This window comes from Cervus elaphus, chromosome 18, assembly GCF_910594005.1.
Source record: "Cervus elaphus chromosome 18, mCerEla1.1, whole genome shotgun sequence".
Classification (NCBI taxonomy): domain Eukaryota; kingdom Metazoa; phylum Chordata; class Mammalia; order Artiodactyla; family Cervidae; genus Cervus; species Cervus elaphus.
The window spans coordinates 42633356-42649197 of record NC_057832.1 but is presented as its reverse complement, the minus strand read 5'-3'; the positions used below and the strand labels follow the sequence as shown (position 1 = coordinate 42649197).

Here is a 15842-nt window from a genome sequence, read left to right as displayed (position 1 = left end):
TTCACAAGTTCTATAACTGAGATTTAAAAGCGGTTCTGTCGACAAAGCACGGCAGAGGAGTCTGAAGCGCATGTGGACCCCAAAGGCCAACACCACTGCTTGAAAAAAGGTTCATGTCTGGTGGCACACAACTTCCTAAAATCATGGTACGATTATGCAACTAACGTGCTATGCAGCTGCTGCTTATCACCAAAATGTAATCACTAGATAGCTGATCACTAATTCTAGCAGTCTTTGATGGAATTACTCTCAAATAATATCTAAAGTTTGATTTACAAACACATATTGGCAGGGGTGTCCATTTATTATGAGAGGAGAAATCATTCTAGAAAAAGTCCATTTAAAGTGAATCTAAATATTTTTTAATGTTTATTTTGTATTGGGGTATAGCCAATGAACAATGCTGTGATAGTTTCAGGTGAGCAGCAAAGGGCCTCAGTTATACACATACACGTATCTATTCTCCCCCAAACTCTCCTTCCATCCAGGTCGCCACACAACACTGAGCAGAAAAAAGAGCGAGAGAGAGAGCGTGGGATCTAAAAAACAAACCACAAAGGGACTTATAGATACAGAGAACAGACTAGTTTTCTGTGGTTGCTAGGGAGGGGGGAGCAGAATAGATGAAGGGGATGAAGGGGTACCAACCTCCAGTTATGAATAAGTCATGAGGTTATAAAAAACAAGATAAAGAATATGGTCAGTATTGTAATAACTTATTGTGGTGATCGTTTCATAATATATGCCACTGTCAAATCACTATGTAATGCTCCTGAAACTAGCATAATATCAATTTGCTATGCAACTGTTATATTTCAATTATTTAAAAAAAAAAAAGAGCACATGATCAACCAGATGGGAAAAAAATAATAAAGTGAACCTAAATAAAATGTAGATCACAGTGTCACGGTACATAGTAGGAGCAAAAGTCTGATTTGAAACTTTATTAAAAAATAAAAGATTAAGGAAATACACTATGAACAAAAGTTGGGTTGTAAATCTAACCATAAGCTAATTCTTAGATTAATCAACAGTGAGTCATGTGTCAACTTTGGGGCCAAAAATGTTTCCAACCAGACTGTACAACAGCACAACTCAATATCCTTCTCTATGAATTTAACTTTCCATTTGGATTATAAGAGTGAGATTTTTGGCAAATTCTTTTTACTAACCAAAAAAATAATAACAAAAGCCTGAGACTTCCACGTCTCAACATGATTAACTGGTATTGGACTTGCCCTTTTCTTTAACAATCTAGTAAACTAAACAAAACACACAAGCCATGCTCAGGCATTGACACTAGCCAGTGCAGGACTGAGATTCTTGACAGGAGGAAAACGCATGAGACAAAGTCCAAATTGACCCTGACCTCATTCATTCTTCAGGACACTTTCCAGACTCTGGCACTGGGAGATAGCTCCCAAGCAGAGCACAGTGGCCTCACGGAGTGGAGAAACAGGGATGAATGTTTGGGGGAAGCTGAAATAACCAGAATTTACAGTCATGAGAAGCAGAGAAAACAGGGGCTCCAGAAGTCCACATGGGGCTTCTCTGTAGGCCCAGGCTCGGGGCTGGAGTATGCAGGCCTAGCAGAGAACAATCACTGCAAAACTAAGTCAAAATCAGAGAGGTCACTTTTATGGGTATCTCAGGATCTCCAGGCCAGCCAGAGAGGAGAAAACTTAATAACCACACTGGACATTCATCTGAGACCCCAGAAGTGCCACATTTTAGGAATAAGGGCCATGCCCTAGGGTAGGTATCCACAAACTTTTTCATAAAAGGCCAAAGAGTCCATAATTGGGGCTTTATGAAGAATACGATCTTTCCTGCAGTACTCCACTAGGCAATTACAGCTCAAAAGCAGCCATAGATAACACATAAATAAATGAGTGCAGCTGTTTTCCAATAAAACATTATTTATAAAAACAGAGGGAGTAGGCCATAGTGTGCCCTAGAGTAAAGACCATGACCTAGAACTAAGTGTGAAACCAATACAGAGCCACCTTAAAAAAATTCTAAATACCAGACTTAACGAGACACTCTTCTGGTAAATATGCTGCCTCCCAGAACAAAATCCAACATCTTTTACACAAAAGAAAAAATAATCCACATTCTCCACATTGTAACACTCATGATGCCAAGATACATTAAAAATTTACTAGAAATGCAAAGAATTGGTAAAATGTGACCCTTAATTGACAAAAAAGAATCAAAAGAAACAGACAAGCATTTAAGACAGCTTTTAAAAATATAATCAAAAAGCATCAAGAGAAGAATACAGTAAGTGAAGGGATGAATGATCTCAACTATTTTAAGGGAAATAAGAACTATTTTAAAAACTAAATGGAAATTCTACAGCTGAAAATTACTATTTGTGAAATTTAAAATTCAATAGATGAGCTTAAGATCAAGTTTGAAATTGCAAAAGAAATAATGATAGAGCAATAGAAACTATGTAATCTGAAGTATAAGAGAAAAAATGGTGGGGAAAATGGAGTCTCAGTGACTGTGGACAATACCAAGTGTATGTTAGATACATGTAAATTACATGTATGTTAGATACATGTAAATAGAGTTTACATAAATTTACATGTATGTTAGATACATGTAAATGGAGTTACAGAAGGAAAATAGGGAGAGAAGGGGGCAGAAAAGCATTATTGGTGAAAGAATAGCTTAAAAAATTTCCAAATTTAATAACAATATCAACCTACAAATCCAGGAAGCTCAGTCAACTTCAAGCAGAGTAAAAATACAAAGAAAACCAATGCTTTCTTTGAGTCATGTGTCAACTTTTGGGCCAAAAAAGTTTCCAACCAGACTGTATGACAACACAACTTAATATCCTTCTCTTCAAATTTAACTTTCTCTCTGGGTTATGAGAATGAGATTTTTGGCAAATTCTTTGTTTTTACTAACAAAATAATATAATAATAATAATAAAGGACTGAGACTTCCACATCTCAACATAACTAGCAAAGAAATAGAGAACACATGATAAGCAAAGAAATAGAGAACTTATTATAAGTAGTCAGGGAAACAATGACACATTACATAGAAGGAAGCTAACCAAGCAAAATACAGCTAATTCTTTTTTTTTTCTTATCACAAACAAGGGAGACTTCAGAAGGTAATGGAACACCTTTAAAACATAGAAGGAGAAAAGTAAAAGTCCAGAGTCCTATGTCCAACAAAATATTCTTCAAAACTGAGGCTAAATAAAGATGTGTTTAGATTTCAAAAAGTTGAGAGAATTTATGAGCAGCAGACTTGCATGAAATTATAAAGAAAATTTTACAGATTAAAAAAATAATACTGAATAAACATTTAGAAAAATAGGAGAAAAGAGTATCAACAATCATAAATACATAATAAAAACATAAAGCTACATTTCTCTCAAATTTTTAAAAAATTAACTGATTCTTTGAAACACATTTCATTGTATTACAGGGTTTATGATGTGTTCCTAGACATATGGTAATAGCACCAGGATGAGGGTATAAAGGTAACTACATTGTTGTAAAGCTTTACATATTATATAAAAGTACAATAACAACACTAATTATACTTTAAGAATTGCAATTTGTAGCCTTTGCAAGATATATAAAGATGTCAAAAGACTAACCATTGATAAATTGTACTTTTTCAAATTTTAAACTTTTGGTCATTTAAGAACACCACTGAGAAAATGAGAAAGCAAAAGCTGCAGATACAAGAACTATTTCACACACATATATGTATATGTGCATGCATATGTGTATAGGTTAAATATTATATAGATTCATGACAAAACTTCATGTCAAGCATACACAAAGAACTACTACAGCTCAATAATAAACTGACCCAAAAACATAACAAATGGATAAATATTTGACACATACACACACACCCACAAACATATGGACTTTGAACATATGAATGGTGCTCAATACCTTTATAAAGAAGGAAATGCAAATAAAAACACACAGAAATACCATTTCTCATACACACACTAGAAAGACTAAAATAAACCAAGACTTGTGTACAATATTTTACAATGTAAATAACTAGAATTCAAATGTACTGCTAGAGTCTAATGCTACAATCATTTTGAAAATCTCTTTGACAATTTCTTACAAAGTTCAATACACATTTTCTATATGATCCAAGCAATTAAAAAGAAGTAAAGAGAAAGCAAGATTAGGTGGATAGAAGAAAGGAAGGAAGGAAAAAAGGAGAGGGAGGGAGGAAAGGAGACAAGCTTTAGCAGTAAAAGACTGAAATTTACACTGAGAAAATGATACTCAATACACTGAAAAATTTCTGCTTATCATTCGATTTCTTTAATGAATAAGCAATTCCAAGTAGGAAAAAAAGCCATATGAATATCTCCTGCTCACTAAAACAAAGATCTGAGGTCCTATAACATCCTGCTGGTACTCTCCTCTAAAGAACTCTTTAATTTAAAGAGTTTAAATTAAATTATATACACAAAAGGTTTTGCACATTATACAAAGGTACAGTGTTCCTGTGAAATCTTTCATAAGCTGAAATGGTATAAAGCAAAGAAGTAATTACCTTAGGACACAAATTAATTTACAAAATAAACTATGAGAAAGCAATGATCCCACAGATACAGTTCAAAGTTATGATGACCTGATGCTGAGATGCTGAATGTAGTTCCCAGAAAGAGCTTAGTGGGGCCACTCTCATGGCCCAGGGTGCACACTGCCTCTAGGGTAGCTCCATTTGCTGCAAAATCAATGCTAAACAGCATTTTTGCCTTTTGCAACCCACCCCCCCCCACCCCTCACTTTTTTTTTGTAAAAGCAAAAATCCTCTTTGGATTTCTTTTGGTTAACAAAAACAGGTACTAATACAGGTCATTCATAAAAGTGAAATGATGTATTAAAATAAACTCTGGAAAAGCAGGGGTTATCTGTATGTGCATGTATATACACATATATGTATTAATATATGTACATACATAATCAACATGGGTTTGAACTGCACCATTCACTGATACTCAGATGATTTTCACTAAATACATATTACAGTACTACTGGATCCATGGTTGGTTGAATCCACCAGTTGCTGAAGGGAGGATACAAAGGGCCAACTTAAAGTTCTAAGTGAATTTTAAACTCTAAGGAGGTAAGCACTCCCACCCCCATAATGCTTAAGGATCAACTGCATTCATATGTATGTACATTTATACACACATACATATAATTTTTATATAGTTAGAGGAATAATCCTATTAATGCTATCTAATGTCACAACTCTATATGATGAAATGACCGTTATCAGAAGAGTAAAAATGTCTCTTGGCCAAGAGAGAGAGACTGCTAGAAAGCAAGGGGCGTGAAGGGAAGGTAGGAAGGAAGGAGCAAACATATCTACTTTCACAGCTAAATAATTCCCCAACACCTTTAGTTCAGGGTAAAAAATGTGAGCCATTTTTTATGTGAATCATTTTAGCTCAGGGGAAAAAATGTGACCATCCTTGTCAGAAGGTAGCCAGAGGCTGGAAGTTTAATTGTACAAAACACGGGCATAAGAAAGGGAATGTTAAATAGTCAATATAAGAAAACAGGAAGGGTAAGAACCCAAAGATAAAAATTCTGTGTTTTTTCAAAACAATTTAACCTTCCTCCAATATTGTCACAGGCAAAGCTATAATCTCCTATTAAAAAGGTGGAAATTAAGTAAAAGTGTTTCTACCTTAGGTGTTTAGCCCACTCTATGTAGCAGAAAGTCATCAAGTATATAAATGAAGCTTATACATTTTTCCTTTTCAAGGAAAATTTTAAAAATGGAAAATATTCATTAAAATTAGAGAAGAGTTTATAGAAATACTACAGGCTTTAATATAGTTATAAATATATTAGAAAACTAAGTTGCTTTTCTAATACCTGTATTGCATTTTGCATACTATATATTATGTCCTAAGAGCAATTACTTTAACCTCATGAAAATTCAGCTACATTATTCATAAGGACTGTCTAAAAAATATGACTATTTGCAATTAGTTTACCTACAGTGCTTGCTTCAGCAGCACATATGCAGTTAGTTTACCTATAATCCCAATCAATACCAAGATTCTTTCTGGAAAAGAGCAACTACACCCTTTTCAAGGCTCCTTTGGATTCTTACTTGTTACAGCCCTCTGGCCTGCTATCAGAAGGGCCGACCACAGAGTCCATGAATGTTGCGACGTTGGAAAATCCAGCCGGCAATTCATCCCATTCGTCAAATTTGATGCCACTGCCCAAGGAGTAGGTGCCTTCACCACACTTACTGCATACCTGGTTCTTCATTTCTAGATACTCCCCAGAAGCACAGGAGAAAGCTGGAAGACAGAATACATAACCTGTTAGTCATCACACACCCCCCTTCAATTTCCTCCCTTCACACCTATCACTAGCATTGTTTTTATAAAGCTCTGATCATGTTACACCCTAATTAAAGTTTTCCAAAGTCTTCCTTATCACTACAGGGACATCACAGTTTGTCCCCACCCCATTTTACCAGGTTCATCACTTGACCCGTTCTCTTCCAACCATAACAAAATTATTATCACTCCCAAAATATTTCATCCTCTTTCTTGTCACTCTAGTCTTTCTTTGGAGTTGCTGACCAACCCATGTTCAGCTCACCCTGAAAACTCCTATTCCTAACTCAAAAGTGACTCTCTTTACAACAGAAGATGGGTTCCTGTCCCTCCAGGCAGTCAACTGGGGCTCCCTCTGTACCCCTACAATACTCTTTTTATAACAGCCCCCCTTAAAGATAGAAAAACAGATAGACAAATATTACTTATCAATTGATGTGAGACTTCGAGGTTCAAAAAAACAGGCATCATTATTTTTTAATATTAGCTAATTGATGCTTTTGAACTATGGTGTTGGAGAAGATTCTTCAGAGTCCCTTGGACTGTAAGGAGATCCAACCAGTCCATCCTAAAGGAGATCAGTACTGGGTGTTCATTGGAAGGACTGATGCTGAAGCTGAAACTTCAATACTTTGGCCACCTCATGCGAAGAGTTGATTCTTTGAAAAAGACCCTGATGCTTTGAGGGATTGGGGGCAGGAGGAGAAAGGGATGACAGAGGATAAGATGGCTGTATGGCATTACCGACTCGATGGGCATCAGTTTGAGCAAACTCTGGGAGTTTGTGATGGACAGGCAGGCCTGGCATGCTGCGATTCATGGGGTCGCAAAGAGTTGGACACGACTGAGTGACTGAACTGAACTGAACTGAATTGTACCTGATTAATACTAAGTGCAAATAAAAGGTTGATCCCAAAAGAGGAGATATATGTATACATGGGCTTCCCAGGTGGTGCTAGTGGTAAAGAACCCCCTTGTCAACGCAGGAGACTTAAGAGATGCAGGTTCAACCCCTGGGTCAGGAAGATCCCCTGAAAAAGGGCATGGCAACCCACACCAGTATTCTTGCCTGAAGAATCCCATGGAGAGAGGAGCCTGCCGGGCTACAGTCCATGCAGTTGCACAGAGTCAGACATGACTGAGTGATTCAGCATGCATGCACATATATGTATACATATAGCTAATTCACTTTGCTGTATAGCAGAAACTGACACATCAGTGTAAAGCAACTATATTCCAATAAAATATAAAATAAAAATGAAAGAAAAAGGTTGATCCAATGAGTAACATAAACACAAAGGGGATAACAAGAGGGTAGTGCTTCATGTGTATCAGCTAAACAAGCATCTCCACTCTGAAACCATGAGTCCACATTTTCATGACTCCATCCAATATTCATGACTCCCACCCAGTCATTTCCACAGCCTCCACATTTTTTTTTTTTTTATTGATGCCAGACTCTGTGCTGATCCTCAGATGGAACCAGAGACAGAAGCCACAGGCAAAGTGCAGAACAGATGACACAGAAAAGACAGCAATTCTTCTGTTAAGTTATTACTCATTCAGCGAATGCAAATCTAGTCCCCCAAGTGTGTGGTTCTGTGCTCAGGGCAGTATTAGTGACTCAAACATAGCAAAGAGCTTTCTAATCCTTTAATCAGGATATTAAAGAAACAAGAACAAAATAAAACCTCCAAATTGCCCAATGAAGAAAAACAAATCTCCCAGCAGACAGTGAGGCAGCAAAACCTCACATTTAGATAGTTTTCCCTTTTCGAATACATTTGGAAATGTGGCAAGAAATAAGAACAAGCTAATTTTGAGAAAAAAAAATAAAGGATTAGAGCTAAAACCTATATTCATCTACTTACTTATCCAATGAATAAATGCTTTCTTCAAAAGAGTTTAAGATACTGTACAATGAACTTCTAACCCCCAAATTAGCAGGATATCAGAAAATAAGAAAAGATCAGGCAAAAAGTATACATGCTGGCTATAAGGTCAAAACTCTCTTGGATCAAGTTGTACCACTTCCAAACTGTGACCTTGAGTGAGCTACTTCAGGCCTCAGTTTCTATCTCTAAAAAATCAGATAATAATCATAGTACTGCCCTATAGGTATATACTGAGAAAATACAGTACAAAGTAGTCTATACAGCTTCTTGCATTTAATAAATGCTCACAACATATGGTTGTAATCAGTACTGACACTACCAAGAGAGAAATACAGTAATAGAAAAAATTTCATTTTACTTTGTATGGTTTATAGGTCTTCTAGTAAACTGATAAACAATATCATAAACCAAGAGCATACATTACACTAAAACAAGAGTCAGCAAGACCGGGAGCTGCCTGTGGCTCAGATCATGAACTCCTTTTTTTTTTTTTTTTTTCATTTATTTATATTGGTTGGAGGTTAATTACTTTACTATATTATGATGGTTTTTGCCATACATTGATATGAATCAGCCATGGATTTACATGTGTTCCCCATCCTGAACCCCCCTCCCACCTCCGTCCCCATCCCATCCCTCTGGGTCATCCCAGTGCACCAGCCCTTTTCTCATGCAGCAAATCTGTTTCACAATTGATAACATACATGTTTCAATGCTATTCTCTCAGATCATCCCACCCTTGCCTTCTCCCACAGAGTCCAAAAGTCTGTTCTATACATCTGTGTCTCTTTTTCTGTCTTGCATATAGGGTTATTGTTACCATCTTTCTAAATTCCATATATATGCATTAGTATACTGTATTGGTGTTTTTCTTTCTGGCTTACTTCACTCTGTATAATGGGCTCCAGTTTCATCCATCTTTAGAACTGATTCAAATGTATTCTTTTTAATGGCTGAGTAATATTCTATTGTGTATATGTACCACAGCTTTCTTATCCATTTGCCTGCTGATGGGCATCTAGGTTGCTTCCATGTCCTGGCTATTAAAAACAGTGCTGCAATGAACACTGGGGTACACGTGTCTCTTTCCATTCTGGTTTCCTCGGTGTGTATGCCCAGGAGTTGGATTCCTGGGTCATATGGCAGTTCTATTTCCAGTTTTTTAAGGAATCTCCACACTGTTCTCCATAGTGGCTGTACTAGTTTGCATTCCCGCCAACAGTATAAGAGGGTTCCCTTTTCTCCACACCCTCTCCAGCATTTATTGCTTGTAGACTTTTGGATAGCAGCCATCCTGACTGACGTGCAATGGTACCTCATTGTGGTTTTGATTTGCATTTCTCTTATAATGAGTGATGTTGAGCATCTTTTCATGTGTTTGTTAGCCATCTGTATGTCTTCTTGGGAGAAATGTCTGTTTGGTTCTTTGGCCCATTTTTTGATTGGGTTATTTATTTTTCTGGAATTGAGCTGCAGGAGTTGCTTGTATATTTTTGAGATTAATTCTTTGTCTGTTGCTTCATTTGCTATTATTTTCTCCCATTCTGAAGGCTGTCTTTTCACCTTGCTTATAGTTTCCTTTGTTGTGCAAAAGCTTTTAAGTTTCATTAGGTCCCATTTGTTTATTTTCGCTTTTATTTCCAATGTTCTGGGAAGTGGGTCATAGAGGATCCTGCTGTGATTTATGTCAGAGAGCATTTTGCCTATGTTCTCCCCTAGGAGTTTTATAGTTTCTGGTCTTACATTTATATCTTTAATCCATGTTGAGTTTATTTTTGTGTATGGTGTTAGAAAGTATTCTAGTTTCATTCTTTTACAAGTGGTTGTCCAGTTTTCCCAGCACCACTTGTTAAAGAGGTTGTCTTTTTTCCATTGTATATCCTTGCCTCCTTTGTCGAAGATAAGGTGTCCATAAGGTACATAGATTTATCTCTGGGCTTTCTATTTTGTTCCATTGATCTATATTTCTGTCTTTGTGCCAGTACCATACTGTCTTGATGACTGTGGCTTTGTAGTAGAGCCTGAAGTCAGGCAGGTTGATTCCTCCATTTCCATTCTTCTTTCTCAAGATTGCTTTGGGTATTCGAGGTTTTTTGTATTTCCATACAAACTGTGAAACTATTTGTTCTAGTTCTGTGAAGAATACCATTGGTAGCTTGATAGGGCTTGCACTGAATCTACAGATTACTTTGGGCACTATACTCATTTTCACTATATTGATTCTTCTGATCCATGAACACAGTATATTTTTCCATCTATTTGTGTCCTCTTTGATTTCTTTCATCAGTGTTTTATAGTTTTCTATGTATAGGTCTTTTGTTTCTTTAGGTAGATATATTCCTAAGTATTTTATTCTTTTTGTTGTAATGGTGAATGGTATTGTTTCCTTAATTTCTCTTTCTGTTTTCTCATTGTTAGTGTATAGGAATGCAAGGGATTTCTGTGTGTTAATTTTATATCCTGCAACTTTACTACATTCATTGATTAACTCTAGTAATTTTCTGGTAGGGTCTTTAGGGTTTTCTATGTAGAGGATCATGTCATCTGCAAACAGTGAGAGTTTTACTTCTTTTCCTATCTGGATTCCTTTTATTTCTTTTTCTGCTTTGATTGCTGTGGCCAAAACTTCCAAAACTATGTTGAATAGTAGTGGTGAGAGTGGGCACCCTTGCCTTGTTCCTGACTTTAGGGGAAATGCTTTCAATTTTTCACCATTGAGGATAATGTTTGCTGTGGGTTTGTCATATATAGCTTTTATTATGTTGAGGTATGTTCCTTCTATGCCAGCTTTCTGGAGAGTTTTTATCATAAATGGATGTTGAATTCTGTCAAAGGCTTTCTTTGCATCTATTGAGATAATCATATGGTTTTTATCTTTCAATTTGTTAATGTGGTGTATTACATTGATTTGCAGATATTAAAGAATCCTTGCTTTCCCATTTGACTACTGCATTATCTCCTGATAGATTTTAGTGGCTATGCTTATGGGATAGATGAGAACTGCCATGATCTGAAGAGGGAGGATTGCTCGTGTCCTCCTCCTATATGAAATGGCTGAAAAAAAAAATAAAATAAAAAAAATAAAGAATCCTTGCATTCCTGGGATAAAGCCCACTTGGTCATGGTGTATGATCTTTTTAATATGTTGTTGGATTCTGTTTGCTAGAATTTTGTTAAGGATTTTTGCATCTCTGTTCATCAGTGATATTGGCCTGTAGTTTTCTTTTTTGTGTGGCATCTTTGTCTGGTTTTGGAATTAGGGTGATGGTGGCCTCATAGAATGAGTTTGGAAGTTTACCTTCTTCTGGAATTTTCTGGAAGAGTTTGAGTAAGATAGGTGTTAGCTCTCCTCTAAATTTTTAGTAGAATTCAGCTGTGAAGCCATTGGGTCCTGGGCTTTTGTTTGCTGGAAGATTTCTGATTACAGTTTCGATTTCCATGCTTTTGACGGGTCTGTTAAGATCTTCTATTTCTTCCTGGTTCAGTTTTGGAAAGTTATACTTTTCTAAGAATTTGTCCATTTCTTCTAAGTTGTCCAATTTATTGGCATAGAGCTACTGCTAGTAGTCTCTTATGATCATTTGTATTTCTGTGTTGTCTGTTGTGATCTCTCCATTTTCATTTCTAATTTTGTTAATTTGGTTCTTTTCCCTTTGTTTCTTAATGAGTCTGGCTAATGGTTTGTCAACTTTATTTATCTTCTCAAAAAAACAGCTTTTAGCTTTGTTGATTTCTGCTATGGTCTCTTTTGTTTCTTTTGCATTTATTTCTGCCCTAATTTTTAAGATTTCTTTCCTTCTGCTAACCCTGGGGTTCTTCATTTCTTCCTTCTCTAATTGCTTTAGGTGTAGAGTTAGGTTATTTATTTGACTTTTTTCTTGTTTCTTGAGGTAAGCCTGTATTGCTATGAGCCTTCCCCTTAGCACTGTTTTTACAGTGTCCCATAGGTTTTGGGTAGTTGTGTTTTCATTTTCATTTGTTTCTATGCATATTTTGATTTCTTTTTTGATTTCTTCTATGATTTGTTGGTTATTCAGAAGCGTGTTATTTAGCCTCCATATGTTGGAATTTTTAATAGTTTTTTTCCTGTAATTGAGATCTAATCTTACTGCATTGTGGTCAGAAAAGATGACTGGAATGATTTCAATTTTTTTGAATTTACCAAGGCTAAATTTATGGCCCAGGATGTGATCTATTCTGGAGAAGGTTCCGTGTGCACTTGAGAAAAAGGTGAAGTTGCTTGTTTTGGGGTGAAATGCCCTATAGATATCAAAATTAGGTCTAGCTGGTCCATTGTGGCATTTAAAGTTTGTGTTTCCTTTTTAATTTTCTGTTTAGTTGATCTATCCATAGGTGTGAGTGGGGTATTAAAGTCTCCCACTATTATTGTGTTATTGTTAATTTCCCTTTTCATATTTGTTAGCATTTGCCTTACATATTGCAGTGCTCCTATGTTGGGTGCATATATATTTATAATTGTTATATCTTCTTCTTGGATTGATCCTTTAATCATTATGTAGTGTCCTTCTTTGTCTCTTTACACAGCCTTTATTTGAAAGTCTATTTTATCTGATATGAGTATTGCAACTCCTGCTTTCTTTTGGTCTCTGTTTGCATGAAATGTTTTTTCCCAGCCCTTCACTTTCAGTCTGTATGTGTCCCTTGTTTTGAGGTGGGTCTCTTGTAGACAGCATATAAAGGGGTCTTGTTTTTGTATCCATTCAGCCAGTCTTTGTCTTTTGGTTCGGGCATTCAACCCATTTCCATGTAAGGTAATTATTGATAAGTATGGTCCCATTGCCATTTACTTTGTTGTTTTGGCTTCGCGTTTATACAACCTTTCTGTGTTTCCTGTCTAGAGAAGATCCTTTAGCATTTGTTGAAGAGCTGGTTTGATGGTGCTGAATTCTCTCAGCTTTTGCTTGTCTGTAAACCTTTTGAATTCTCCTTCACATCTGAATGAGATCCTTGCTGGATACAGTAATCTAGGTTGTAGGTTATTCTCTTTCATTACTTGAAGTATGTCCTGCCACTCCCTTCTGGCCTGAAGAGTTTCTATTGAAAGATCAGCTGTTATCTTTATGGGAATCCCCTTGTGTGTTGTTGTTTCTCTCTTGCTGCTTTTAATATTTGTTCTTTGTGTTCGATCTTTGTTAATTTGATTAATATGTGTCTTGGGGTGTTTCGCCTTGGGTTTATCCTGTTTGGGACTCTCTGGGTTTCTTGGACTTGTGTGACTATTTCCTTCCCCATTTTAGGGACGTTTTCAGCTATTATCTCCTCGAGTATTTTCTCATGGCCTTTCTTTTTGTCGTCTTCTTCTGAGACTCCTATTATTCAAATGTTGGGGTGTTTCACATTGTCCCAGAGGTTGTCCTCATTTCTTTTGATTCTTTTTTCTTTTTTCCTTTCTGCTTCATTTATTTCCACCATTCTATCTACCTCACTTATCCTATCTTCTGCCTCCGTTATTCTACTGTTGGTTCCCTCCAGAGTGTTTTTGATCTCATTTATTGCATTATTCATTTTTAATTGATTCTTTTTCATTTCTTCTAGGTCCTTGTTAAACATTCTTTGCATCTACTCAATCCTTGTCTCCAGGTTATTTATCTGCAACTACATTTTGTTTTCAAGATTTTGGATCATTTTTATTATCATTATTCTAAATTCTTTTTCAGGTAGATTCCCTATCTCCTCCTCTTTTGTTTGGTTTGGTGGGCATTTTTCATTTACCTGCTGAGTATTTCTCTGCCTTTTCATCTTGTTTATATTGCTGTGTTTGGGGTGGCCTTTCTGTATTTTGGTAGTTTGTGGTTCTTCTTTATTGTGGAGGTTCCTCCCAGTGGGTGGGGTTGGACCATTGGTGTGTCAAAGTTTCCTGGTTGGGAAGCTTGAGTAGGTGTTCTCATGGGCGGAGCTGGATTTCTTCTCTCTGGAGTGCAATGGAGTGTCCAGTAGTGAGTTCTGAGATGTCTATGGGTTTGGTGTGACTTTGGGCAGCCTGTATATCAATGCTCTGGGCTATGTTCCTGTGTTGCTGGAGAATTTGTGTGGTATGTCTTGCTCTGGAACTTATTGGCTCTTGGTTGGTGGTTGGTTTCCATGTAGGTATGGAAGCTTTTAGATGATCTCTTATTAATTAATGTTCCCTGGAGTCAGGAGTTCTCTGGTGTTCTCAGGTTTTGGGCTTAAGCCTCTTGCCTCTGGTTTTCAGTCTTATTCTTCCTTTAGCCTCAAGACTTCTCCATCCATACAGCACTGATAGTAAAACTTCTAGGTTAATGGTGAAAATATTCTCCACAGTGAGGGACACCCAGAGAGGTTCACAGAGTTACATGAAGAAGAGGAGAGGGAGGAAGGAGACAGGGGTGAGCAGGAGGAGAAAAAGGGGGAATCAAGAGGAAAGAGACAGATCTAGGTAGTACTCTGTTCCCTAAGTGTTCTCCACAGCCCAGAACACCCACAGAGATTCACAGAATTGGGTTGAGAAGAGAAGGGGGAGGGAGGAAATAGAGGTGACCTTGGGGAGAAAAAGGAGAATCAAAAGGGGCAGAGAGTAATCAAGCCAGTAATCACACTCCTGAGTAAAAATGGGTACTGAAGATTGGATTCTTAAAAGTACAGAATTGATATCAAATACTAAAAAACAAAGATTAAAAATCCAGAGTAGAGGTTAGACTCTTAAAAATACAATATTAAAAAAAACAAAAACACAAAAAGTGTAAGAAATACATATGAAGTTCACTTTAAAAATAGGGTCTTTTTTTTTTTTTGCAAGGTAATAGTGGGTTATAAAAATGAAAATTAAAGGAGTAATAGAGGACTTAAAAAAAAGAAGAAAAAAAATTTAATAAAAAAATTAATAATAGTAAAAATATATCTAGGAATTTCTCTGGAGCTGTTGCGGGCAGTGTGGGTTCGGTTCAGTTTCAGATAGCTCCTTGTTCCAGCTTACACTTCTCAATATCTATAGGCCCCTTCCAGTGTAGTCAGTGTTACCTACAGGGATTTTAATCTGTTGCACTGGTCACTTCTGAAGCGGTTCCCTTTCTTTATTTGGCTTCTGTTTGCAGGTCTCTTCAGGGTCTAATTTCCACCCTGCCCCAAGGGGGCGGAGGTGGTCTCTTGTTTAGGTTCGCTTGTTCAGTTGTGCTGTGGGGAGGGAGGGGCACTGCAGACAAATGTCACTGGCCTGTGTGGGGAGCACTCGCAGTGTTCCGGCCACACTGGGCTTGCCACCGCTCACGGGTGTGTGCTTTCATGGTCCACACTGCTCAGGCTTCAGGTTGCTCTACAGGGAGTGGGCCCTGAGTTGTGTGCCCTTCCCAGGTCTAAGCCGCTCAGGTTCAGGTTCTCGGGTACTCCACAAAGGCGCAGACTCAGTTGGGCCTGCGTTTTGTGCCATTCCGGTCCGAGCAACTCAGGCAACCAGGAGCTTGACGAGCGCACCCTCTTCAGCTGCAGCGCGACTCCTCCCCTCCCCATCCCGCCTCAGGTTCCGGGCGCGCCCCATGCGGTGCGCCTTGTGTCTCTTCTGGGGAGCCGATCTCTGGCTGCGACCCTCCCAGCGG

The 15842-nt window shown here is 37.4% G+C and overlaps 1 protein-coding gene and 1 non-coding gene across 3 annotated transcripts in view; one reads left to right on the top strand and one right to left on the bottom strand.

Annotated features, from left to right (window-relative positions):
- Positions 1 to 15842, bottom strand: part of ELAPOR2 (endosome-lysosome associated apoptosis and autophagy regulator family member 2) — a 216534-nt gene that overhangs the window by 81544 nt on the left and 119148 nt on the right. For both annotated transcript variants that reach the window (XM_043873321.1, XM_043873322.1), the window contains one exon: positions 6139 to 6334. In XM_043873321.1, the coding sequence (XP_043729256.1) occupies positions 6139 to 6334 (196 nt within the window). The remainder of the gene's footprint in view (positions 1 to 6138; positions 6335 to 15842) is intronic.
- Positions 11204 to 11339, top strand: LOC122674990. The gene has a single exon (XR_006335147.1). It is a non-coding gene; the product is annotated as a small nucleolar RNA SNORA29 (small nucleolar RNA).